At 43.6% G+C, this 24,989-nt stretch overlaps 3 protein-coding genes across 8 annotated transcripts in view; 1 reads left to right on the top strand and 2 right to left on the bottom strand.

Annotated features, from left to right (window-relative positions):
* Window positions 1-88: 88 nt before the first annotated feature.
* On the top strand, window positions 89-6,022 carry cltb (clathrin, light chain B). 2 transcript variants are annotated; one of them, XM_084942708.1, is made up of 6 exons: window positions 89-537; window positions 1,103-1,146; window positions 1,310-1,427; window positions 1,721-1,832; window positions 4,142-4,195; window positions 4,953-6,022. In XM_084942708.1, the coding sequence occupies exons 1-6, from the start codon at window positions 384-386 to the stop codon at window positions 5,122-5,124; spliced, it is 654 nt and encodes a 217-aa protein (XP_084798834.1). In that variant the 5' UTR covers window positions 89-383; the 3' UTR covers window positions 5,125-6,022. The 2 variants fall into 2 exon arrangements, with proteins under 2 accessions (XP_084798834.1, XP_084798843.1); XM_084942717.1 differs by lacking the exon at window positions 4,142-4,195.
* A 776-nt stretch (window positions 6,023-6,798) lies between these two features.
* higd2a (HIG1 hypoxia inducible domain family, member 2A) lies at window positions 6,799-8,810 on the bottom strand. Its single transcript, XM_084942747.1, has 2 exons — window positions 8,586-8,810; window positions 6,799-7,360 (listed from the first exon to the last, which is right to left on the bottom strand). Exons 1-2 carry the CDS (start codon window positions 8,770-8,772, stop codon window positions 7,194-7,196), a joined length of 354 nt encoding a protein of 117 aa, XP_084798873.1. The 5' UTR covers window positions 8,773-8,810; the 3' UTR covers window positions 6,799-7,193.
* A 1,186-nt stretch (window positions 8,811-9,996) lies between these two features.
* ankhd1 (ankyrin repeat and KH domain containing 1) overlaps window positions 9,997-24,989 on the bottom strand; it is a 30,250-nt gene continuing 15,257 nt past the window's right edge. For 3 of the 5 annotated variants that reach the window (XM_084942634.1, XM_084942647.1, XM_084942655.1), the window contains exons 5-39: window positions 24,832-24,979; window positions 24,515-24,748; window positions 24,009-24,101; window positions 23,226-23,389; window positions 22,830-22,911; window positions 22,494-22,685; window positions 22,285-22,394; window positions 21,892-21,979; window positions 21,380-21,507; window positions 21,123-21,266; window positions 20,900-21,002; window positions 20,502-20,764; window positions 20,061-20,342; window positions 19,542-19,959; window positions 19,291-19,430; window positions 19,076-19,187; window positions 18,812-18,957; window positions 18,585-18,727; window positions 18,289-18,502; window positions 17,239-17,414; window positions 16,838-17,000; window positions 16,652-16,747; window positions 16,432-16,548; window positions 16,173-16,341; window positions 15,855-16,054; window positions 15,405-15,757; window positions 15,117-15,269; window positions 14,738-14,887; window positions 12,407-13,964; window positions 12,105-12,294; window positions 11,780-11,902; window positions 11,317-11,568; window positions 11,022-11,206; window positions 10,753-10,929; window positions 9,997-10,638 (exon numbers count right to left, since the gene is read on the bottom strand). In XM_084942634.1, the coding sequence (XP_084798760.1) occupies window positions 10,579-10,638; window positions 10,753-10,929; window positions 11,022-11,206; window positions 11,317-11,568; window positions 11,780-11,902; window positions 12,105-12,294; window positions 12,407-13,964; window positions 14,738-14,887; window positions 15,117-15,269; window positions 15,405-15,757; window positions 15,855-16,054; window positions 16,173-16,341; window positions 16,432-16,548; window positions 16,652-16,747; window positions 16,838-17,000; window positions 17,239-17,414; window positions 18,289-18,502; window positions 18,585-18,727; window positions 18,812-18,957; window positions 19,076-19,187; window positions 19,291-19,430; window positions 19,542-19,959; window positions 20,061-20,342; window positions 20,502-20,764; window positions 20,900-21,002; window positions 21,123-21,266; window positions 21,380-21,507; window positions 21,892-21,979; window positions 22,285-22,394; window positions 22,494-22,685; window positions 22,830-22,911; window positions 23,226-23,389; window positions 24,009-24,101; window positions 24,515-24,748; window positions 24,832-24,979 (7,326 nt within the window). In that variant the 3' untranslated portion in view covers window positions 9,997-10,578. Of the gene's footprint in view, window positions 10,639-10,752; window positions 10,930-11,021; window positions 11,207-11,316; window positions 11,569-11,779; window positions 11,903-12,104; window positions 12,295-12,406; window positions 13,965-14,737; window positions 14,888-15,116; window positions 15,270-15,404; window positions 15,758-15,854; window positions 16,055-16,172; window positions 16,342-16,431; window positions 16,549-16,651; window positions 16,748-16,837; window positions 17,001-17,238; window positions 17,415-18,288; window positions 18,503-18,584; window positions 18,728-18,811; window positions 18,958-19,075; window positions 19,188-19,290; window positions 19,431-19,541; window positions 19,960-20,060; window positions 20,343-20,501; window positions 20,765-20,899; window positions 21,003-21,122; window positions 21,267-21,379; window positions 21,508-21,891; window positions 21,980-22,284; window positions 22,395-22,493; window positions 22,686-22,829; window positions 22,912-23,225; window positions 23,390-24,006; window positions 24,102-24,514; window positions 24,749-24,831; window positions 24,980-24,989 lie in introns of all 5 variants that reach the window. The other 2 variants (XM_084942640.1, XM_084942652.1) reach the window with 1 other exon arrangement.

The raw sequence follows: 24,989 nt of genomic DNA, 5'->3' as shown, positions 1-24,989 counted from the left end.
GATATTTTTTATTACTGTCACTGCATTAGCACTACAACCCTTGGAGATGACAGTGCTGTGCTGCAGATGGCGACAAACTCCAACAAAATGTAAAGGTCCCCTCGGGGTGCTGCCCCTGCTCTAGCATCATACACATACTGGTTGAACAAGTGAAGAAATAATGAATCATCAGTTACGGCCTTTAATCGACGCGTAGATTGTTTATTCCGTATGCTTTACTAGCTGACTCTATTTTTCCAAGCGATATTTAGAATAGATAACACTCTAATCGAATTTTTAAGTTGTTACTATTAACGTTGCAGAGCTCGGTGGCCTGATTTTTGTGGCTTTAACGTTTAGCTAGCTAAGCAAGCTCAGTCAAACTTCTACACTTTTTGTGAAAGATGGCTGACAACGGAGCGCACCCGACTGAAGAGGACCCGGCCGCCGCTTTCCTGGCTCAACAGGAGAATGAGATAGCGGGGATAGAAAACGATGGCGACGCATTTGGGATCCTAGAAGGAGCCGGTGTTCAGCAGCCGCAGACCGACAACTATGGCAAGTTTGTCCCTGAGCTAACGTCAGCTAACGTTTAGCTAACGAGCAAACAAAGCTAACTAGAGCTAGCTAATATTAATACCGGGACTTGCATCAGTAACTTGCTTAGTAGTTAGCCAACAAAGGCCCCACCGCCATATGTTAACAACACCGCTGTCTGATATAAGTGGTTAACACTCTTATTGATTCCTGTTTAGATTCAAACTAACCGTACGTTAGCCTTGTAGCTTAGCTAGCTGCGACAACGTAGGTTTTGTTTAACGCTATCCCACATAACATTAGCTATGTGACACTAGCACCTTAAAACTAAGCAAGCGAACAAGTGCTACTGGCCTTCTAACCGACAAAGCAGCCCAGACAATATTAAGCAGGTGACCAAACAGGTGTTGCTGCATTTCTGAAGTCTTATCCGTTTCGAGACCAAAAGTTACACCACGGTAGTAGTAGTAGCGAGCATAAGTCGCTCCAGATAGCAAGGAAGTATAAGCGGATAAACTCCAAGAAGTTCATCTTAACTTATATCTGTGTATTTTTTTGTTTTGTTTTTTAAAAAAAAAAATGCTAGACGGATTTGAAGAGCCTGCCACGTTGAATGGAGACCTGTTTCAGGTGAGCTTCAGTCTTGTCTGTCTCTTTACATAACCTATGTGTGGTTGAGTTTTATCTGAACACCGTAATCATGTGATGAAGGAGTGGGTTTGCTGTGGCGTTCACGCATGAATGAACCGAATAGCTGCTTTTAATGGTGTACATGTTTTGCGTACTCCAACAGGAGTCCAATGGCCCAACAGACAGCTACGCAGCCATCGCCCAGGTGGATATTCAAAGGCAAGAACCTGAAAGTTTACGCAAATGGCGGGAGGAGCAGAAGGCACGCCTTGAAGCATTAGGTTGGTAACAATGTTTCCCTGACGCTGTCAGTGATTGTGTGTAATGCACTTAGTGCTGTGTAGCTCTTATGATTCTTCTTATTTTCCTTACAAGGTCCCAGGTTCATTTCACACCTATTTACTAACGCTTCACTGTACTGCTTTTTGCCCTTCTCTTAGAGGCTAAACTGGCTTTCAACACACTGGTGATAAAGTTTAAACTAATCAGAAAAGATCTGTGTCACACATAGAAACAGAAGAAATTAAATGTAATACAACTGTGTGACGTTTCTGCTTTCTTGCGTCCTAATAAGACTCGGCATCCAAGGCAGCGGAGGAAGAATGGAGAGTGAAAGCGAAGAAGGAGCTTGAAGACTGGCACGTACATCAAAATGAGCAGATGGAGAAAAACAAGACCAACAACAGGTTAGGATCTGACCTCCCCACCCCACCACTAATGTGCAGAGAAGTAATCCATGATGGGGATGCTGTAATCACTCTACTACCTTTGTTTTGAATTTTGTATTGGTAGTTAGAGGTAGTTGTTCTTGGTAAAACAAACATTGTGGTTAAGTTTGCAAACATGTCTCGCTCTAAACTATAAACGTTCAGTGGAGGTCCTTATAGGTTTTTCCAAGGTGTGGGAAATTGTGCCTTTCTCTACAAGATTACATCCTAGACCTGTGTATGTTTTACAGCTGACTGATAAATTGACACAGTTGTGGTATATGTGTTGAATTTACTGCACCAAGGTGATCACAACAGATTACAACACTATAATACTTAATACTTCATTTAGCCTTCTTCCCGTCAGTGTCATAAACTGTGCAGTCTCTCTTTTCTTGACCAAGCTAACCAGTTATTCTCTCACACTTCCCAACAGACTCTGTCCAAGTCTGGCACGGTATCGCTCTGCATCTGTAGCTCTTTTGTTTTTTTCTTCTATTTTTTCTAAAGCACTGAGAGGCAATACTCTGATGAGATATTAGTCTACAGCTGTGTGTCCAGTTCAAGTGTCCAGAAAGCAAAACAGGAAACTAGCTAGCTGAAAAGAATGCAGACAGCAGAAAGAAAATGCTGCAGTCGCCCCCTCCCCATGCTAGAGCAAAGACCATCCTAGATTGTTTATGACACTACAGGGCTCTAGAGTGCGACCAATTTGGTCGCAAATGCGACCAAATTTTTCAGTGGTGCGACTAAAAAATATTTGGTTGCACCTGTGCGACCAACTGTTCGGGTAGCAAAAAAAAAAAAAAAAAAAAATCTGCAACCTTCCCTGTGGTCAACAACAGACACACATTATGCCCCTATCGTGGACTAAACCAATCAGAGTTAGTAAGGGGCGGGACCTCTCTGATTGGCCATGGTCCAGTTGAAAGTGGGAGGTGAGTAGCTTGAATAAAGCGATATCAATTCATTAAATCCTGAATCGACTTTTAAATATAACTGTGTTTTGCCAGAAACGCCAGATTCTCAGATTAAAGCTCACAAAACCATTTCAACAACAACCAAACAGCAAATGAGAGCAGGTACACGGATTCCACACAAAGACGTAAACACAGAACGGACCGACGCATCAGAATCAACTTTGTCTTTCTCGGCTTTCTCACCCGACGGCCCGTAGACGGACACGCTGTCGGAGCTTAGCGATTCTGATGCGTCCGGTCCGCGCTGTGATTACGTCTTCTTGCGCTGATTCTGAGCTGCAGGTTTTGTCTCTCTCCAACCAAAATTCACCGAGCCAGCAGCAAAAGAAGCAGCAACCTGCGCTTCACATTTGATCAATGTCGTCATGAATTTTGCTGTTTTGCTTCCACGACTATTAAAATCACACTTCATGCACAGCTAGCTCTCTCTCTATCTCTCTCTATACTTCAAGAACAGTTTCCCGTCTCCAATCTCTGTTTTCTGTATTATTCATTCGCTTATTACCCACCAGTCTACCGTTGTTTACAGCGCTGTCGGCTGCTGTCTTTTTCTTTTTTTTTCTTTTTTTCACTTAAATGACCTCGGACAAGAAAGCCTATTTTTTCTGTTGTTCAATACTGAAGAAATTTAAACTTTATATGCAGAACATTGTAGAATATTTTTAAGGTTATCTGCTATAAAAAGCCAGACCAGGAAAATCTCCTTCATGTTTTTCTGTGTTTTATTCTCAGTTACTTTCACACAAAGGCATCTGCTGTGATGTTCACAATTCTGATGAAGTCAGTACTGATAAATGATCAGAATTATAATATTTCTGACTGTCTGAGGCTAAGTTGAAAACCGGAATCGAATGGATTATAGAAATCAGTGATGATACCCAGCCCTAGTGAGCAGCCTAGGCACGACAGAAGTGGATGTAGCTGTAATAGGAAAAGAACTATTGCTAACTTTTCTGTTAAGGTCTGATCCTTCTGAAATTCATAGCCAGTGCTCTGACACGGTGTCATCAATCTTTGAAAGCTGAAAAAGCACAGTGTATCCAGAAAAACACATCATATTATATAAATTATTATAAAATTTGTGTGCGCCTAACTTTTGTGCCGGTACCGGTACGCCCATGGCAAAAAGTTAGTCTAGAGCCCTGCACTAGTGCAAGATGTTTAGTCACTGTTTCCACCTCATTAGAAATGTTTCTCAGTTGCTTACAATAACCCAGACTCTAACACTTTTCTGCTTGTTGACTGACACTGAAACTGTTCTCCTCTCCTTCTTTTTTCCTGCTTTCTTGGCCTTGCCCTGCACGCTAGGATTGCTGATAAGGCTTTCTACAAACAGCCCAACTCTGATGTTATAGGCTTCGTGTACGTTTAGAACTCTTCTGCTTTCTAATATTGTATGATCTGCCCCCTGAATGACCTCTTTTGCCCACGATGCATGACCCAACACTGGAATTCTGTTTTTTTCTTTTTTGTCAATTTGTGTTCTTTTTGACTGATTTGTGCCCTGGATGTTTTTATATACCAAAAATAAATATTAAATATGTCAACAATGAAGTGTATGTTGGGTATAAAGTATAGACTGTATGAAAGATGGATGTAGCTACCCTTAAGTCCAGTTACGCTTTTCCATGATTTGATATTGACAAATTGTTAGCCAATGAGCTGCTTCAATCTGACCCTTAGAATAATCATGTTTTGGTTTTTTTTGTTTGTTTGTTTGTTTGTTTTTTAAATGGACCAAAAACTTCTGAGCCCATAAAGTCCTCGTGAAAAGTTCTACTGATGTCAAAGAGTGAGGCAGCCGAGGATCTTTTTCAGCCACTTCTATTTGCTTTCAAGTCCTTTATTAGTCTGGGATGTCGCCCCCTGCTGGCCATTAAAACAAAAGCAGGATTCGGGTTTTAGATCTGGAAGCTACATCCATCTTCTACACCATCTGCGGCATAAAGACATGCATGAGGTTTTTTTGCTTTTACTATCAAGTGAACACGTGCTCTTGGTGTGATTGAACTTTGTGGTTGGGAACCGTGTTTGGCTCAGGCTGCGTTTGCTTTCGTGAAATCCCTCTGATAACCTCCAGCTCACCGACACCTTTCTGTGCTTCCCTTCACATCCACAGAGCATCTGAGGAGGCTTTCCTGGCAGAGACGGACAGCAACAGCCCCGGGTCTGAATGGGAGAGAGTAGCTCGTCTCTGTGACTTCAATCCAAAAACCAACAAGCAGGCGAAGGATGTTTCCCGAATGCGCTCTGTGCTGATCTCTCTCAAACAGACACCTCTAGTTCGCTAGAGCATGTCGCTGGGGGGAGCTAGAAACATTGCCTTTTAATCTCACTTTGCATCAGAAGGATTTGTATGCCCTTTTGTGTACGAAAAACACCCTGGTATGTTTATAACCTTTAAACACTTCCTGCCTTTAACAATGCCTGTTAGAGTCAAATAATATACTTAAACCTGACGCTCGTGTGAGAGGAGGGATTACTGTTAAAACATCCTTTAGTTGGTCAGCTTCATCACTGCTATATTAAGAAAATATTGTTACTGTAAATTCAGTAATTTCCCTTTCTCCTTTAACTTATAAATTGTTACTAGGTCAACTTTATTGCATGCCTTCCTGATATTTTGGATGCACATTTTTAGTTAAATTTATAACTTAGCGTTACGGTCAAACACTTAGCGATTAAGCACTGTTACAGATTAGATTGTAACCAGTTTTGCCTCTCATCAACTATAAACCATTAACCGAAGCACATTAATGTTCACTGTATTATATTATATCCCTAATTACTGTTTTTAAGTTAGCATATTTTTCACTATAACATACCCAAGCTCGTGGCCTTTTTTGATCAAACTCTTTCTACAATTTGAGCACTTAGCCGGATGAATTTCTCTTCAATTTGGCAAGATTTCAGCTAAATTAAGAAACATTGAACTACAACCAAAGATTTCATTGAAATTTTCAGAGTTCACACATTTGACGGCTTGTTTCTTATTTTGCTACATTATACCATTTTCTGTTACGCCAACAAATTTTAAATTTTTTTTAAAAGAAATGATGCACGGGGTCATTTACAACAGCGATGTCTTCACATTGTTTCACATGTTGCCTATTTGGATTTAAGGAATAGTGAAAAAGTGAATGTTAAAAGGGAACTGGAAAATAAAAACAGTGTAGTATGATCACTTCAGCCGATTTGTCTTCAATTCTTAGCTGTGACTGTTGACACCTTCATGCACTGGTGATAATTGCTTCCTTATGCCCTTGTATTTTGACATACAAGCAACTTTGATAGGTGGTTCAAACAGAGCATCAGAATGGAGAAGAAAGGTGATTTAAGTGACTTTCAATGTGGCATGGTTGTTAGTGCTGGAGTGGCTGCTGAGTATTTCAGAAACTGCTGATCTACTGCGATTTCCCCACACAACCAACTCTGAGGTTTACAGAGAATGACCAGACTAGTTCAAGCTGATTGGAGGGCAACAGTAACCTGAATAACTGTTTGGTACAACCAAGGTATGCAGAAGAGCATCTCTGAATGCAGATCAGGAGACCACACCTGCTCTAGTCTCTGAGGAATGTTTCCAGCACCATATGTGCTACAAATAATTAAGGTAGCTCTAAAGTCAGTGCTAATATTATGACCATGTTTGGGTTATTTACAGATATTTTAAATCTTTTAAGCATAATTTCTTTTTATACATATCATGCTTAACTTGGCTAGCACAATTCTCTGAGAGGTGACTTTATAAAGTGTATAATTTACACTATTACACTACACATAACACCCGAAGGTCTTCTTAGGAGGATTTTATTCTGTTGTTTTAAGGTGGACTTGGGCCCAACTCAAGTCATTAACAACGAATTTCCACACTGAGTTTGTCAATATAACCTTATAGGTTAGCACACCAGGAAACTCAAACACAAGATATGGTGCTTTATCTTAAACATGACAAGGACACCAGGTTCAAATGTGACATTTTATTAGAATATAACAATAACAGTATGGGGGATACATTTGAAGCCGAGCTCACCAAATGAGCAAGAAGCAAGAAAACAATTTACATTTATCAGCAATTTGCTTCAACACCATTTTAGTAGTGTTAAAGAAGTCCAGTCTGCTTACTGGTAACAAGCCGATTCAACTTTGCTGTTCCACACTGTCAGCAAGAAGCGAAAATATTCATTTTTTGTGAGTGATTCACAGTTTTTCAACAGCAATAAATAATGCTGACATTTACATATGTGTCTGAAGAATGTTAAAGACCCAATACATTATTCAGTTCATTTAAAGAAGTCCGGAGTCTGCTGCGATTCCACACACTGAATGGACAATGGCAGAGATGTGGGATCGATCCATTTCACTGCTTGGGTTTCAGAGCCGTGGCAAAAACACCAACAATAATGGCGACTACAGTGAAGCCTTGAGCAAAGATGCGTCCCCTCATCAAGAGCTGGGACTGCCTGGTTTTCCCTTGATGGAAGGCACGGAGACCATAAACCAGCGCTCCCGCTGTTCCCAAACAACCTGGAAAATACAGAAATTATAGCTTATAAACCCAGTTTATTAGGACAGTTAACTGAATCCACAGACAAGGCAAAACCCATGGCTGAATAATGTAACTAATATCAAGTAGTATGGGGTGATGGAGATATAAAAGCTGCACTTTCCTTTGGCACAGACACTTTTTAGTTATCAGGGTGGCTGCAGTCAACGGTAAAATAACGGGAGAACTGCCACGGATTACAGTTTTGTTCATTTCTAATGACAGCATTATTGCTACAGATGTCAACAACAGATGACCTCAATGTAAACAGCTTCTAAATTAGAATCTTAAACGCTTCAGGGAACACAAAACAAGAATAAGCAATAATATCATAGGCATCAATGGACTATATGTATGATTTTGGGAGTAACGATGAAAGAAAACAGCGCAGGCTATTTTAATAAAGCACTCGTGAAGCAACAGTAAGTAGTTTATCAGATACAGAATTACGTAAATAACTGTTGACAGATGAACAAGAATGTGAGATACAGTCCAATTATATCCCAAACGTGTTTGTCCGGTTTTACATTATCCACCTAAACCAGCTTATAATATATTAACGGTTTTAATGTGCAGACCACGAGTTACAAAATATATGAAGAATGACCACAATGACCTCCCGGGGTTGAGAGGACGCTGCCGCACAGCTGGAGGAGCTCCGGGAATATTTCCGGAACCGAAAGCAGATCGTTGGGAAATATGTCATAGGTTACGTTGATCTAGCCACACGCCTCTGCCGTGTTACCAGCTGATCTCGTGCCCACCTCTCACCCAAACCTTTATGTTTTACATTCAACTGCTAACATAGTTGTGTGAAGTAGAGCAGCGGTCCCCGGGCCTCGGACCGGTACCGGTACGTGAGTCGTTTGGTACCGGGCCGCGAGAGTTGAGGCTCAGGTGTGAAATGTATAGTTTTCAGGGTTTTTATTGGTTTTCAGCGTTATTTTGTTATCGTTTTTATCGTTTACTTGGTTTTCCTTGGTCTTTTCACGTGTGTTATGAATAAATTTTCTTTTTTTCGGTACCGGTACTAGTTTTATTTTGTTGTATTTATCCGCGACACCTTAAAGGCCGGTCCATGAAAATATTGTCGGGCATAAACCGGTCCGTGGCGCAAAAAAGGTTGGGGACCGCTGAAGTAGAGGACATAGCGGACCGCAGTTGTGACTTTACAGTGCAGCGCTTTTCTCCGCTTGTGTAACTCACCTATCGGGACGAATGGGTTCTCCTTGGTTTTCCTCGCAAACTTTTCCTTGAATGTCTCATCTTTGACTTTAGGCAAAGGGTTGAAGCCTTCGATGTTTGGAGCCTGGGATAAATCAAACGGCACAGCTCCCCGCGGAGCTGCTCCGGGTGTTTGCTCTGCAACTCCGGGTGTTGCTGCCGCCGCCATGCTTACCTTGGGTATGACAACCCGGAAATCCCAAGAACTACACTTCCGGTTAAATGTTTTCCACGGCTTCACAATAAAGGTCCAAATATTTTAAATTAAAAAAAAGAAGAAGTAGTAGTCTACCTTGGTTAGAGAGGAATGCCTTGGACAAATTCATCAATCTTTCACTTCAGAAATATAAAACAGAAATATAAATTAGACTAAACACTGACCACGGCCTCTTAGTGCAGATATTCAAGTATTTTAGTATACAAGTATTTAAAATCATACCCAGCTGCAGCAATATTATGACCCAATATCTGATTGTGCGCAGTAAGTGCTTCTACTTTAGATATAATTGCGCTTTTTCTTATTTTTACTTTAGAGTACACTTTATTGCATCTTCTCAATGCACAACTTTCAACTCAAAGCTAAACTCCCCCCATCTGTTTGCAGGTGTGTGTTGAATGTGCAGTTTTTAACTTGAACAGAAGTCAGATATGTTTTAGAATAAAGTCCAGCGGATGTTAAATTCAAATTAGGTCATTTACTATCCAGTGATGTTACTGGATACTTAGCACAAACAATCGAGATTGAGGTTCTGTATACACAGCACTATGGTTCCATTTTAATAATAAAAATGTCATGACTTGTAATTACTTGAAATTGAAACCCATATTTAAAAAAAAAAAAAAAAAAAGTGGCCTAATAAATATTTGTAGCAACTGCTGGACGTTCTAATTTTCCTGAATGTGAGGTTTCACTTTCCAGTGGCACATTCCTTATGTGCTTTACAATGCATTGGCCTCAATGAAACAGCTACACATCAAATCTAAACGAATCTTCAAGTGCCACATTTTATTTTAATCACAAATTGTTTGCTATAGGGAGGAAAGCTACGCGGTATATTGGGAGTTTCACATAGCTCGAAATTTTTCACAAAATAAACCCCACTCTTACCACTGAGTGGCAGTATTGTACAACCTTCACTGATTCTCAAACATAAAATCACTTTTCCCCCCCTCAGTGAAACACTTGAATGAAATACTTTAATGCCTGCCTAAGAAATCATGCAGTCAGGAAGCTTGAGCCCAAAAAGGAATAAAAAAATAAAAAAATAAAAATCTAGTGGATAAAAATTTAAAAAAGGGAAAAAAAAACAAAAACAAACAAACCCCAAAACTTAACTGAAGACTCAGGAGTCATATTCATCAACAAAGATAAACAAAAAAGCTTCAGCACAAATATTTTTCAATCTTTTTATTGAATATTAAGGTAAATATTTCACATTAATACAGGCTACATAAAGTAGAGCCACTATACGACATGAAATTTACTCTCATTTTAACCCTTTTTAGTATGTAAACAATTATACATGTATTTACCACTCTAAAAGGTTCTGATTTCGCTCTTCAGGTAATCATCATCTAGTTCTGGGCCAAGTTTAAATAGCTACTTCATGTTGAGCCCCCCCCACCCCGCAGCCCAAGAACGGTGTACGCGGGTTTAAAGTCAAAAATCGCTAAACTACGCAGAGAATGGATCCTGTTGAACAGGTGATCGCGCATGTGTGTGTTTGCATCATTGGGACACTGATAACAGCTCTGGCCCAATTTCCTCTTTCCTCGTTAGATAGGCACATCAAAGAATGGCGTCAAAGAGAACTTCCAATTCTTCAACCTTTACTCTGCATTTCAGGTCTCTACTAAAGTTTAAAAGTTTACGCGTTAATTTTTTCGTCGTCTTATTCGGTCGTATCGGTCAGTTGGTATTACATGTTTGCACTGTGGGTCATGCTGTGTGTGTTTGATTGCTGTAGGATGCCGTCTAATTGACATGGTTCAGGTGCACATTGCCCACATGAGGTGCCCAGGTACCGGTCCACACCTGAAGGAGAGAGGAGAAAGGTCAGGGGGGTTATTAGTCAAATGCTGCTCCTTATAAAACGGCATAAATCTGCACAAGTGTCACAAGTCTGATTTTAATAAAGGCCAACTTTACCTGCTGTTGTGGGTCAGAGTTATCGGCATTGTTTGGGACCACTTTAATGATGGGGCTCCATGCAGGGTCACCAGCGTGACCAGCGTGCAAACCATTGTACATCGGCCCCCCTGGGCCTTCTGCCATGGTAGGATGAGGGGGCAGCATGGTTCCTCCATACATAGACATTGGCATCCCCTGGACACAATGGACACAGATAGCCAGTAAAACACAAGTAGACACAAACAAATGGGCATTGAAAGTCCGTCAGAACTGTTACTCCGAGTTACCTTTGGGAAATCCATGTAACTGTTGGGCAAATGCTGCGGCTGGTGGTAGTTGTTAGCAGGGTTTGCGATGCCCGTGTCGTCCTGCTCCATGGGCTGGTGCTGAGAGAAGGCCGATTGCTCCGCGTGCATCTGCGGGTGCATCATGTGGCTGTTCATCAAGGGCTGGGACCAACCAGACATGGCCTCTGTACCAAAACAACACAAGGCGGTTTTATCGCTGGACGCCAAAGTTACTGAGAAGCCATTTCTGTATATGGCTGTGTTCAACTCTCACATGTGCCCAATTTGCTCTTACCTGAACCACTGCCAACCCCGAATGACCAAATGCCTCCCTGTCCAACTGATGCCGTGTAGCTGGTTGTGAGCAGAGGTGGGTTTACAGACCCCGTCTGTCTGATCCTGGCCAACCGCTCTGTGCCGATGGGTGGGGGAACCTTCCGGTCCTGTTGCGAGGAGCTGCCTGGCTTAGGCTGAGGAGGTGAAGCAACCGCTGAGGTGGAAAGGGCAGAGGAGGACACCGTGGAGGGAGGTGGGACAGGAGATTCACCTGGTGGAAAAAGACAAAGCCAAGGTTAGAGCACTTCCAAATAATTTTTAAGAGACTGATTTTTTTTTTTTTTTTTAAAACAAGCATGGAAAAATGCTATTAAATTCTCTAATATTAAATTAATGTTAAAGGGATTATAAAAGGGGGCAGGGGTACATTTAAGGCCTAAAATGTAAAAGAATTAAAGAGAAGCAGTGTGTGAGCCTGGTACCTGATGTGGATGCACTCCATGGGTGGGGGGAAAAGTGCTGTCTGCTGAATGAGGGTGTGCCAGCTGTATGACCAGGTAGAAAAACAGGACTGCCAGAGATCCCGGTGGCAAAGTTAGGCAATGCTAAGGACACAGACAATAGAAGGAGACTGTCAGCTTTACAGTACTAAATATAAATAAGATCTTACATGTCAACATAGATTCACCACATCCGGTTGCATGTGTACTGTAATCGCCACCTTCTTTATTTCTCCTGAAATTATTCTGATAATTATTTTGATTATTAAACCCAAAGAACAGGAATTAAACAAAAATGCAGCCATACCGATGGGGCTGTTGACCATCCTCTGGGTGGTGGAACGGTAGCCAGGGGCTTTTGAGCTGTCTGGAGGAGGTGGGGGCATCATATTCTCCATCTGGCCCATGCTCATGTACGCTTGCTGAGCCGAGAAAGACTGCTCTGGGGGTGATCGAGTAGGCAAATGGCATGCACCCCACACTGGATTGTTTCCCACCTGCAAAGGCAAGCACAACTGATTACTATCACAATGCAGCTGAATGGTGCCCTTACCAAAGTAAATGCACGGTCAAGTAAAGTTGTAGTTGTGAAGAATTATTTACGCGTACCTGGCTGCTGTTATCAAAGATGCTGCTGAAACCAAAGAGACCTGTATGACCGAGGTTGGGGTGCATCTGCTGAGGCTTGCCTGCACTGGCGACATGCTGCATTTGAGAACCGTTCATCATTCCAAGATTACCAGAGACCTGAAGGGAGCCTGGGATCTGGGCTTGAGCTTGGGTCTGAGCTTGTGGAGGCAAACTTGCTGGCTGGGAAGTCGGGTTTTGGGTTTGTTTTGGGGCTTCTTGGTGAGTGCTGAAGGGTACAAACACAGACTGTTGTTGCTGCTGTGTTTGCTGCTGCTGCTCAGAAAGTGAATAATAAGGCCCTGGTGGCTGCATACGATGGGAGACTCTGGGCGCAGGTGCTGAGAAGTGGGGTACGGTGTTGTTGGGGTGCGCGACGTTGTGCGAGAAAACAGCAGCAGGTGCTGTGGGTAGGTGAGAACTGGGCTGTGGGTTGAGGTGGGGCTGTGGAACCTCTGTGGATGGTACAGAGGAGGGAGGGGGAGGTAACTGCTGGCGGGGTTCTGGCTTTGGAGCTAAGGACATGGCAGGGGCCACGAAACTCACAGAGTTGCCGCTCTCGCTGACAGCAGCGGGCTGGCTCTCTACGGGCAGAGACGACTTGTCTTTTCCAGCAGGGGGAGCAGCACTGGGCTCTGTTTTAACTGGCTGGATGGGGGGCTGTGAAATGGGTCCCACTGGCTGCTGAGGAGCATTTGCCGTAGATGTAGTGGAACTGTGATGTGCGGGAGAGCCGGTGCCTCGTACTGTACTACTGCCACTGGAAGGCAACGAAACAGAAACAGGTGTGACACCGGCAGGCTTGGGGTCTGGGGCAAAGAGCTGTTTTCTGACAGAGGAAGGCGTAGCGACACTCTGTTGGGGAATATATGGAGTAGGGTTAGGCGTATGAGGTGTAGCTATAGCAGCGGATGTGTTGGGAGCACTGGTGGTGGCGGTATTGGTGGTCGTGACTGGGACTCCTGAGCTTGCGGTGCTGCTGTGTTCACTGTGATTCGAGTTGGGTCTGGCCTGTGGTCCCGTGTTACTGGATCCTCCGCTGTGTTTGGGGGAGCTGTTAGCACTGCCGGGACTCACAGGGCGCACGGGGAAGGGTCCCCAGGTGCTAGCAGCAGGAGAGAAGGTGCCACCAAACTGCGCCATGGGTAGACGAGGGTGCCTGATCTGGTGCATGGTCTGAGCAGCCAGGAGCGCCAGCTGAGGGTGGGTGTATGCCAGGGACAGGGACACTGGGAAAGGCTGCCTGACGTTTGACGACAGCCCTTTCCCGATCTTTCCCCCGGCCTGAGAAGAGGATGAAGACGAGGATGAGGGAGGCTGGAACGAGACGCCTGTTGAAGTGGGCAATGAGCTTAGAGCCTTTGGCCCAGTGGTTGAACCACTGGTGGCCCCCGTTGTACTGGGGAAGGAAGCTGAGGTCGTTTTCGAGCCCGGTGCTCTGATATGAATTCGGGGAATCAGATCCTCAAGCTCTTTGGCTGGGTCCTGGATCAGAGCATTGATCAGCTGGACTGCATGCCTTGTAGACTCCGTGCCTCCTCTGAAACCAAACACCAGAATATGCTTATTCAAAAATATGTCCTTAAAAAAAAAAAAATCTGGCAAAAAAAAATGGTTTTAAAAAATATGTTATTTATTATTTTGCCAAATAACTGCCCACCAACTGTAGCTCTAGGTTCTGCACCTCATACAAAACACCAAACCCAGAAAAGCTCAATACACAACATTAAGCTGCAAAACTACACCAAAGAGGAAGTAAAGTTTCTAGATGTGCTTATTTTCCCTCTACACACTGAATATAGTATAGCTCGCCGCAATTTCGTAAGTCATTTTAATCACTCATTTTCATTTCAGCCTTAAGCATCCATGATGTGAATAAACAGCAGTAAATCTATTAAAGAGGCTGACCCATACTTTAAAAAAAACAAAACATGGATATTCATATGTAGCAATAGAGGCAAAGCTGTTTTGCAGGCTATGTAGAGCTATACAGGCAGGCTTTGCATACGTCTGCATGTTCAATCCCAAAATATGCTTCTTGCCTTTATTCTGAAAAAACGCAATGTCTTGAAAAGACTCCTTATGTGATATCTCACTCTTCCACCTCCTCTTTGTGAACTGGGAGTATCTTGAGGAAAATACTAGCAAAAGAAAATCTGCATATTTCGCACATTAAATATCAGATCTGTATTTTGTCATCGCCCCCCCCCAAAAGAAAAGAAAAAAAAAAAAAAAGCAGCCTTCATATACCAGTCCATCTGATATAATTTAGCTGTAATGGCTTTGTAGTCCAGCAGAGGGCGCTGCTTTTACCTTATAGTGATCATCCTCTCTCCATTCTTGTCCTTCTGCTTGTCCACGTCAATGTGAGCCCCTGTCACATCCTGGATGGCTGTTATGTTGCAGCCTCCTCGACCCATGATCCGAGACACAACGGACGCTGGTACAGAAAGCTTCTTTGATCTTCAAAAGAACACGTGAAATGATGATATTAATGTTTGTACTATAGCTGTCTCTTAATTCAATCAAAAAACATGCAATCATTGGCTTTGTGTGCAAGCAATACCTTGCCTTAAGATGTATACGTAATAATATGATAAAAGATAAAAGTAAAATTTGATGATGGGGAGAACAAAAATGTAAGTATTGCTCTTGATAATTTGCACACGTTGAGTCAAACTCATAAACTGACCTTCTGACGACCTCCTTCCAACCTTCTTCTCTTTTCTGGCCTCTCTTTGGACTCGTGAGGCTGAGCTTACTGTTGGGTGAGGTGACAGGAAGAGCCATGGTCTTGAACGGGGAGGGCAGGGAGTTGGTGGTGGAGTCGCTTGCATCTGCAGCTCTGGAACCAGACAGACTGTTTGCTTACAGACATGATAGGACGCAACAAAGTAGTAGTTGTTATGTCTAAAGATCCACAGTTACACACAAAAGTACATGTCAAACAACAAACGTGCCGGCTCGATCAGAGACTCACTTTTGCGTTGGTTTTGAGATGGAGACTGTGACTTTGTTTTCCACTTTGCCGTCACTCTGCGGCTGGGAACTGCGTCTCTTCTCTGGGCCGGACAGGAGGGCCTGGACTGCTCCTGAGGAGGGGGCAGAGGAAGAAGAGGACGACGAGGAAGAGGAGGAGGAGGTGCCGGAGGAGGTGAGGTCAGGGAGGTAGTTGAGCTCCTGACTCTTGCTCCCACTGCTGCTGCTCTCACTGGCACAGTCGGTGCTATCCAAGGGGTCAGAATCACTGTTGCCGCCTGTCACTCCCCCACCCCCACCCCGTGGCTCGCCGTGGATCTTGTTCTTGTCAGCTTTGTGCTGCGCTAGTGCAACCTGTTAAGAAATGCACACATTTTGTCATTTCCCCCTCTTCAATCTTTAGGATAAACTGGAGATGAAAACAGGGCAGATTAAAAAGAGTAGTGCTCACCTGCGGATCTTGCAATATGATGGGTTCATTGGGCACCGAATCCTTGGTCTTGTTCTTTTTGTTCTTCCGATTGGTGCTTGGGGTAGTGGCCACACTCGCTCGCTTCTTACTAAAAGCTGTAGTGAAAGTGGTGGAGGTGGCAGATATACCAATGGTGGTGGTGGTAGTTGCACTCGGAGGTTCAATTGGAACCTCTGCTTCTGAGGAAGGCGAGGGGTAAAATTCAGGCATTAGGAAGAATCGGGCCACAAGATTCTAGTTAAAATGTATCCAAGTCATGAAAATACTTCTGAGTTAAAAGTTTCAATGAAACAATACCTTCAGCCGAATCCTCCTTCTGCTCCTGCATCTCAGATGTCTCCTCCTTGGTTTTCTGCCCCTCCTCTTCCTCCTGTTTCCTCTTCTGCTCCTCCTTCTTCTTCTTGCGTTTCTCCTTCCTCTTCTCACGCTTGGCAGCTAGAGCCTGCTTCTTGCTCTCCTCTCGAGACTGCAAGAGTCATAAAATCTCTTTTTATCCATGTCTTTTATTCAAAATGCTTTTACCTCCTAAAACACTATCACATGTGACTGAAATTACCTTCTCCAAGTCTAACTCCTTGAGGAGAATCGTAGCGTTCTTGTTGGCCTCGGCAGCCTGCTGGTCTTTAGCTTTGACAATGGTCTCCATGCACTGGTGACACTTCTTCAGCAGCTCCTGCAGGGTCACATTTGAAGTTTTAGCTCTGCATATTCCTCTAAAGGTTCTGTAGGTTCAGTAGCTGTAGGTGACTACTGACTGAAATGCAAACAATACCTACCTTGTCAGCAATGGTGGCAATATATCTCATGCACTCAATATCTGACGGGAACTGGTTGACCTCCTTCACAAGATACTGCACCACCTTCACGTGACCCTGAAATTTTAAGTAAAGAATTAGTAACTGCAGTCGTCCTAAAGTGCAGCAGAACAAAGCAACGTTCTTAGGTCTTCTTCAACTGCGCACCTTACGAAAAGCAGCCATGAGCGGGGTGATCTTTCTGTTGTCAGCAGCATCTACATCAGCACTGGCGTGCACCAGGAGCTGGACCACGTCAAAATGACCACCGTTCGCTGCCAGCCAGAGGGGAGTGTTCCCTTTCTTGTTTCGTACGTCAATATGCGCACCTCTGAAATAAGACAGAATTGTTGTCTTCATCAGTTAATGAAAGCCACCTTGTTAATGAGGTTAGAAGACGGAATACAATTTATGGCAAGCATCTGGTTTTTAAAAGCAAAAACAAGAAAAAAAAAAAATCAGAAAGAGTGTGGCTTAAAACATCTGCTTCACTAAGAAATAAACTTGCATTCAACCCAATTCCCTTAAATGATGAATCACAGTGAGATTTAACTCAAAACAGTCCTCACCTGTTGATGAGCAGCTCACAGAACTTGTAGTGGCCCTTGTCGGCAGCAATGGTGAGAGCAGTGTCTCTGGATGAAGGAACAGGGGGAGCGTTGACGTCGGCGCCTTTGTCCAGCAGCACTCGGCCCACCTCTGCATAACCTCCTGATGCTGCCTCCATCAGCGGGGTAAGACCAGTCTGTTTAAACCGATCAGTTAGTTATTAAGAAGGCCAAGAGGGTAACCCAAAAGGATAAAAATAATGTTTGTATCGTCCAATAATTCATACATGACACGGAGTCAGTGGGAGAAGTTAGGGGGCTTAAGGTTGTATAATAAACAGGTTGTGTAGTCAGCACACACCATTATGTCAAGCTCTGTAAAAGGATGGATATGCGTGTAATAAGTAAATCCTAGCTCAACCATGGTGAAGATAATGGGTGCGGTCAACCAGTCCCAAAAAATTACTTCCCACCTTCTTTTGTAATTATTTTTTACCATTTTACAAACATCATAGGATAAGGAAAAGAAGAATTTAAGGATTTAGCAAAAGAAACGTGTAGTGGTGCTGGGACTCTGAGTCTGCTATGATGAAACTCAGGTCCTGAAATGGGACCAAAACGTCATCCCAAATAGTTTAATCAGTCTATTCTCATTGGATTGTTTAATCCATTTTACATACAAAGAAAAATGTCACCTCATTGCTCAGATTTTAAACAAACAGGAACATAAATGGTGAAATGCTTGTGATGGTTGATTTTTGTTCCATCTACTCCTAGTTTCTCCTGCTACGTTGCTCAACTCTGCCTTTAGATCATCTGTAATTGAAGTAAAATATATAGATGATTTCTTTTGTTGTCTCATTTCCATTCTTAAACCATGTTCATTTTGCTAAAGAAGGCAATGAAGGAAGCACTAAATAACTTCCCTTATTATTAAGCTAATTCAACCAGCTCTTATTAAGGTGTCCCTGCAGATACGTCACAGTGCACGCGACTCAGAAACCTCCCTGAGATATTTGACTATCTGAATGTGGCCGCAGAGTCCTGCTGTATGTGATCACGAGTCTTCACCTTAGCACGATGCTCTACGTTGGCCTTGCGATCTAGCAGCAGACTGACGACCTCAGCCCGCCCCTGAAAGCAGGCTAGGGTCAGAGCTGTGTTTCTGTTGGTCTCAATCTGGGCATTGATGTCTGAACCCATATCCAGCAACAGCTTCACTGCTGGCACATGACCGTTCATAGCTGCCAGCATCAGAGGAGAGATTCCCAGCTTACTGCCAGTCCTAAAAAGAGTGAAATAGAGTCTTTAGAAAAGAAGCGTAAAACAGAGAAAATGCTACATGTATGGTATCAGTTGTTGCTCACCTGGAGTTAATCTCGGCACCAGCATTGAGGAGTATTTTGATGATGTTGACATAACCCCCAGAGGCAGCCAGGCTGAGAGGCGTGTAGTCTGAGACATTGCGGTGTTCCTTATTGGCTCCCCGCAGCAGCAGCAACTCAACAACCTTACCAACATGGATGATAATGAAGTTAGCGGCAGGAGTATAGGAATGTCATGACTGTGAGAGTAAACTGAAACAGTTTTATACCTCCTGGCGTCCCCCAGAGCAGGCCAGGGAGAGGGGTGTGTCTTTGGTTCTCTCTGATTGAGCCTCGATATCACCCCCTTTGTCCAGGAGTACCTCAACCACGCCTACATGGCCAGCAGTGGCAGCCAGGATCAGCGGCGTAAAGCCTGTAGAGAACAGAAATAATGAGTCCTTTGTTAAATGAAACGATCTTGAATTAAAATCAAACCCTAACCCTCCAGACTGCCATACTATCAGAAGACTGTAATCATCTTTCTAAGATACCTTTTTTATCCCGGTGCTCAATGTTGGCTCCCCGTGAAATCAGGACAGACACAAGCTCCTCGTGTCCTCCTGCACACGCCAGCGTCAGGGCCGTATCATGATTACTCTCCGTCTGTGAAGAAAACACTCTCTCTTAACAGGGCATATTACTTTTTACATAAATGTATTAACTTGGATTATCAGAATATGTATACTGTCAGGTCAAACTGGCTTACATGTGCGTCTATGTCAACAGAGGGGTAAAGGGGTAGGACCGAAGGGGGAGAGGCGATGTTTGCGGGCGTCTGTGTGGGCGGCTGGGAAAGGGGTGTGGGTGAAGATGTAGTGTTCAGCATGGGCACGCGGCTGCTCACAGCTGCAAGAAAGAAACAAAAACAAATGTTAGCACCCCCCCCAAAAAAGGAAAAAACTTTGTAGAGCACAGTCTCGCATCTCACACCCAACAGTTAAACTTCTGAGTACTTGCCTGCCATGATGTCGTCCAGTGTGTCTGTGAGCGTCTGTGCAGGTGTAGCTACCAAGAGCCCATCTGGAGCCTGTTGAGGTATCATTCCTGGGCCTAACCCAGCCAGCTGCTGACCCTGCTGCTGCTGCCCCAACATCTGCTGCCCTACTAGTACCCTCTGCAGCTCTGGACTGGTACTTCCTGGGTAGTCTGCAGGGTTGTAGTCTGGCAGAGGTTGGATAGGAACGAAGGCTGCCTGAAGAGGGGGAGGAGGCGGCTGGGGCTGGGTCTGTGGCGAAGGGGGAAGAGGCGGCTGCTGTCGTGACTGCGACCCATCCCTGTGACCCATGATTGTGTCCACCTGAGGAAGCTTGGGGTAATCATCCTCTTCTCCATCTGGTTCTTCCTCTGAGCCCTCTTCATCATCATCTTCCTCTTCCTGAAAGCATACAGAGAGCATATTAAGTCTCTCGGATCTGTTAGGACAGTGCTAGTGAACAAACATTATTCAAACAAAGAAAACAAATACGAAAAATTCACCTCTTCGACGTCATCCTCCGGCTCTTCCTGTTCCCCATCTTTGCTTGTCTCCTCGTCCTTGTCAGAGCCACTGTGTACTTGTGCACCCGGTGTGGTGAGAAGAGGCACTGGAACAGACAATGCACATCCAGGCCCCGGGCCCGGACCCTGGCTCTGTCCAGCCTCCTGCTGCTCTAAGCCCTTTGCCTCCATGTACTCTTTGGTGAACTGTTGCTGTGTTTTCAGCTGCAGCTGACGCTCCACCTTCTGCAGCTCCTTCAAGATTTTCTTCTTCTTCTGGACCTAAGGAAGAGTCACATCCTTGTTTGACTAACTTGTGATATGTTGCTATGCATACGGGAAAAAAAAAAAGCACTGAAGGGTCAATTAGCTTACAAGTTAAAGGCTACCTAAACTTAAGATCAAAATGAGATCAGATCTTAAGTGGATGATGGATTATACCTGCTCCTCTCGGCTCTTCTTCAGCTCCTCAATCTTGTCTTTGGTGAGCGGCTCCCCCTGAATGAGTTCTAGCGACTCTAGCTGGGCTTTCTCAATAGCGCTAATTCTCTGGCCCAGTTCATTCAGCTTTCCCTCCGTCTCCTCCACAATGCACTCTAGGGGCTGGCACAAGTGGAAGGGTGGCAGAGGCTCTGCTTCAGGTCCCCGGCCAACAGAGCTGGGGACACCGGGCTGAAGGGCTGCTTGTCTCTGTTTGGACACGCCTGAATTTGAACAAAACACATCAAAGATGTTGAGATTTAAAGATGGCCAAATAAATATATCTACAGCTCAGTGAAGTGTGCACTTTGTAAGTAGAACTTTTTAAGTATACTGAGCGGGCCCCTAGCACAGTTTACCTTTACTAGAGACAGGTGGGGGCGTAGCAATGTTTGATGGGGTTCTGTCTGGCTCCTGAGGGGGCACTACCATGGCGAGAGCTTGGAATGGGACACGAGGAACCTGTTATGACAGAGGATATGTTGTGTTAAAGCAATGGAAAAAAGAAAGAAAACAGCCATGCTTGCAAGAATGTTAGTTAAAAAAGAAAAAAAAGGAGGGGGATCATGTTGCTGCATATACCTGAGAGGCATCTTGCGATGGGGGAGTGAGTTGGGAGAGGTCCGGGGCTGGGACAGACAGGATGTTGTTGGGGTAGTCCAACAGGTAGGAAACCACATTGGTGTGGCCACCCTTAGCAGCTTCTATCAACATGGTTGAGCCATCCTACAAAGAAAAAACATGGCATGTTTTTCTCTATCAGCATTATCATTAAACACATGCAAATGAGCATAATCGTTATTAAAGCAGCTGGTGTTAATCCAGACTGGGTGCATTACTTTGAGTCTGTGAGTAGGATCCGCCCCATGTGCCAGCAGCAGCTCCACCACAGCCAAATGTCCTCCAGCACAGGCCAGAGAAACCACCGTGTGATCATTATTGGCAGTGGCTCTGTTCACATTAGCACCTAACACAGACAAAGACAAATGCATATATTATAAGAGTAATGATAATGCATATCTACAGCCAGATATTCAATAATGCGGTTCATCATTAACCTGGACACAATAACAATTGCTGGTCTTACACTTTAAGCGTACTGGTGGAAAAAACAATTTTCAGGTGGAATTTTAAACTTCTCATCCCTTCATGCAATGACATAATTTATTCACTTCAATTAATCATAGTTTAAGTGACAGATGTGCAGAAAAAAAAAAAAAAAAACCCTCCCATATAAACAATCTACTTCCCCTTTCAAGAGAGGCAATTCTCGAACTCTACAGGAGGTTAGATATGCATTTTTTCCCCTCAAATACCTGTATTTAAATCCAAGAGCTACTCAGTTACGCACCTTTGCTGATAAGAAATTGCACTGTACAGAGATGCCCTGCCCTCGCTGCCTTCATTAAGGGCGTCCGTCCCCCTTCAGACTCATGCTCCTAAAGGAAAAAGATGAAGTGGATTTGAGTTCAACACAGAAGTTAAACAAAATGGCTATAATCTGTATTCATCTTGAAAACTGCTGCTGTAGGTGCAGGTTCTACAAGGTAAAGGTCTTGCTTTACACAATAGAAGATGCTCAGTTCAATCAATATACATTTACACACAAAAAACTTTTACATATCTTTTCTTGCCCCGCTGTCACTTGAACCAATGTTTATGTAAATACATTTTTTTTTTTTTTTTTTTTTTTAAAAGCAGGGCAAATCATAAGTGACTAAGAGGATTTAAGAGTACGGCGTACCAAATTGGCTCCAGCCTGCAGTAGCACGTCTGCCACATCAGTGTGTCCGTTCTCACACGCATACGTCAGTGCTGTATCGCCAGTTGCCGTCGTGGCATGAACGTTTGCTCCTGAACGAGAAAAAGTTACAGGAGTGTGAGCTCAAGAGTCTAAGACATTTTTGATGTGTCTTTTCTTTCTACCATTGCTGCATCTTCTTCCTTGCCCACCTGCAGCCAGTAGGTATTTCACCAATTCCAGATGGCCTTCTTGTGCAGCTTCCATTAGCGGGGTAGAGCAGCCCAGCTCAATGTCTGCCCCTGCCTTAATGAGGAAGTCAGCCACTTCTAAAAAGCCTCCACAACATGCTAGGGTCAAAGCGGTCTCCTGGGTCTCCTCTGTCTGGGCATTGATGTTAGCACCTAGACGACAGAGCAAGAGCAGTTTCGTTATATTCAGCTACTAAAATGGGAAAACATAATGATAACCGACTGTGATCATGTCAAAATTGTTAGTTTTCTTTAAAATTTATGGTGTTTCAGAGATGCAAGAACAAAGGCTGCTACCTTGAGCCAGCAGCAGTGCTACCATCTCCTCATGGCCTTCTCTGGCAGCCTCCATCAGGGGAGTGTAGCCCTCATCATTAACCTGGACACAAACAGAAGCATCATCAGATAAGAAAACATAAGGGTGAAAATGACTCTCAGGTTACACGGACACAACCCTGACTATGTGGATGGAAATTTTCATCCAACTGCATTTAGCCAGTTACATCAATGTTGTCATTTACATTTTAGATAACAGTGAAAAATTAGCCGTTTTCCAATTTTGGAAGCAAACACTATTGTTTAAAAGGACCGACACTTTTTGGTTTTGAGCATTCATAGTATATCTTCACAGCAAATCTATCTACAGCTATACAATTTTTTTTCGATTTGTTTTTAAAGTGTCTCTTTGCATACCTCCTCCAAGTTGGCTCCTCTCTCTATAAGCAAGGCTGCCAGCTCCACATGTCCTCCACAAGCTGCCAGGGTAAGGGGCGACTCAAAGGAATCAGCTGGCATGTTGACTTGCGCACCGCTGTCCAACAGCAGCCGTGCCACCTCCACATGGCCATCCTGGGACAGCGAGACACACAGAGAATATAGAGATAAGCACCTGAATAAATACACGTATCAATTTCTAGTCAAGCTACATTAATTTAAACCATCAATTTGAAAAAGTGTTTAAAACGAGAAAGAAGAAAAGTGACATTTTAGCAGACTGATGGAAGAGGCATCTAAAACCTTGCTGTACAGTTCCATCGACAATAGCACAATTAATGTTTACAGAAAACTGCACACCCCTTCCACAATTATTTAGCGCGACTGGTCTGCAAACAAGATAAAAATCAATTAGCACAGGGGAGATGGTGTAAATTATTAAAATCTTCTTTCAGTCCACTTTTCTCCCATTTAACCATGCGAGTACCCAACCATTAACAGAACTCTGTTGGGTTTGGACACTGAATAAGACCTGCTGTTATGCTTCTGATGTTATTTTTTTTTAAATTTAATATTAAAGTTTATTTTGTTTGAGCTGTACTGAGACACAAAAGGGAGTCTAAGATATATAAAGCAATTCATTCTTGACCATGCCGATTACTTCAATGTATGCACTGTCTGTTTATAGTTACAAATACAAAGTCATAACAAGTGGTTTGGGGTGTGAAATGTCAAGTGAGGTTTTAGGTCAGATGCTTACCATGCAGGCCTCCATCAGCGCCGTGTGCATCTCATCCGTTTTGTGTTCCTGGTCTGCTCCGGCCTCCAAGAGAAAACGCACCATATCCAAGTGACCTGCAGAGGACAAACAAAATCAATGTAATTAATCTTTTACAGGCCTTTGGACAAGGTTATGGGAGTAGCCTGCCACTGGGGGAAAAGTAGCAAGTTAGATCAGTTCAGAGTCGACTGCAAGTACGCCAATTTTACTGATCTTAAGATGTAGACTTTTTTTTAAAAAACATTTCATTAAAATGAAAAATAAAATAACCAGCTGAATTTTAAAGAGTAGCCGACTGTTAGGATAGCTAACAGAACTTATGTAAGAGCTTTATTTTAAAACAGTATTAGTTGTCTTGGTAAAGAGGGCGCTAAATTGCATAACAACTAAAAAAGTGAAAGGACAATGCACGTTTACTCCTTTCTAAAAATAAACCCTCAACATAAAAACTAACCTAGGGATACAAGTTCCATACTTAAATACTGACCTTTGTAGCACGCAAGTGTGAGAGCACTCTCCTTGAACTCATTGGAGTGTGTGTTGATACCAGCGCCATACTCCAATAGTACCCTGGCCACTTCTACGTGGCCAGCACTGGCCGCCTCCATGAGAGGTGTGTGTCCGTTCTCGTTGTGGTCCTCAATGTTAGCACCCTCTTTGAGCAGCACCTTCACCACATCCACGAAGCCACCGGCACATGCATACGTCAAAGCTGTGTTGCCTGAAAGACAGAAGTGAGATTATACCGTGTGTTTTGAAGTCACATTAAATGGTTTATAAATAGAGAAGTTAAAGTAGTCTTACCAGTAGAGGACTGGGCATTGACATCTGCCCCATGGACAAGTAGTAGTTTGACAATGTCCACATAACCTCCACTGGCAGCAGCCATGAGTGGTGTTATATCCCCCTTGATGCCCCTGTCCTCCACATTGGCATGCATAGCCAACAAAACCTAAGAATAG

Source organism: Perissodus microlepis, chromosome 2 (assembly GCF_051167445.1).
Source record: "Perissodus microlepis isolate ML-2025 ecotype Zambia chromosome 2, ASM5116744v1, whole genome shotgun sequence".
NCBI lineage: Eukaryota > Metazoa > Chordata > Actinopteri > Cichliformes > Cichlidae > Perissodus > Perissodus microlepis.
Note: the sequence above shows the minus strand (reverse complement) of the source record. Positions and strands in the feature narration are given on the sequence as shown.

Excerpts from the sequence above, each read along its gene's own strand:
- cltb (XM_084942708.1), top strand. The coding sequence starts at position 384 with ATGGCTGACAACGGAGCGCACCCGACTGAAGAGGACCCGGCCGCCGCT. Across the intron at positions 1,428-1,720 it reads GGCACGCCTTGAAGCATTAG|ACTCGGCATCCAAGGCAGCG; the intron begins GTTGGTAACAAT and ends CGTCCTAATAAG. Across the intron at positions 4,196-4,952 it reads TCTGATGTTATAGGCTTCGT|AGCATCTGAGGAGGCTTTCC; the intron begins GTACGTTTAGAA and ends TCACATCCACAG.
- higd2a (XM_084942747.1), bottom strand. The coding sequence starts at position 8,772 with ATGGCGGCGGCAGCAACACCCGGAGTTGCAGAGCAAACACCCGGAGCA. Across the intron at positions 7,361-8,585 it reads GAACCCATTCGTCCCGATAG|GTTGTTTGGGAACAGCGGGA; the intron begins GTGAGTTACACA and ends TGTATTTTCCAG.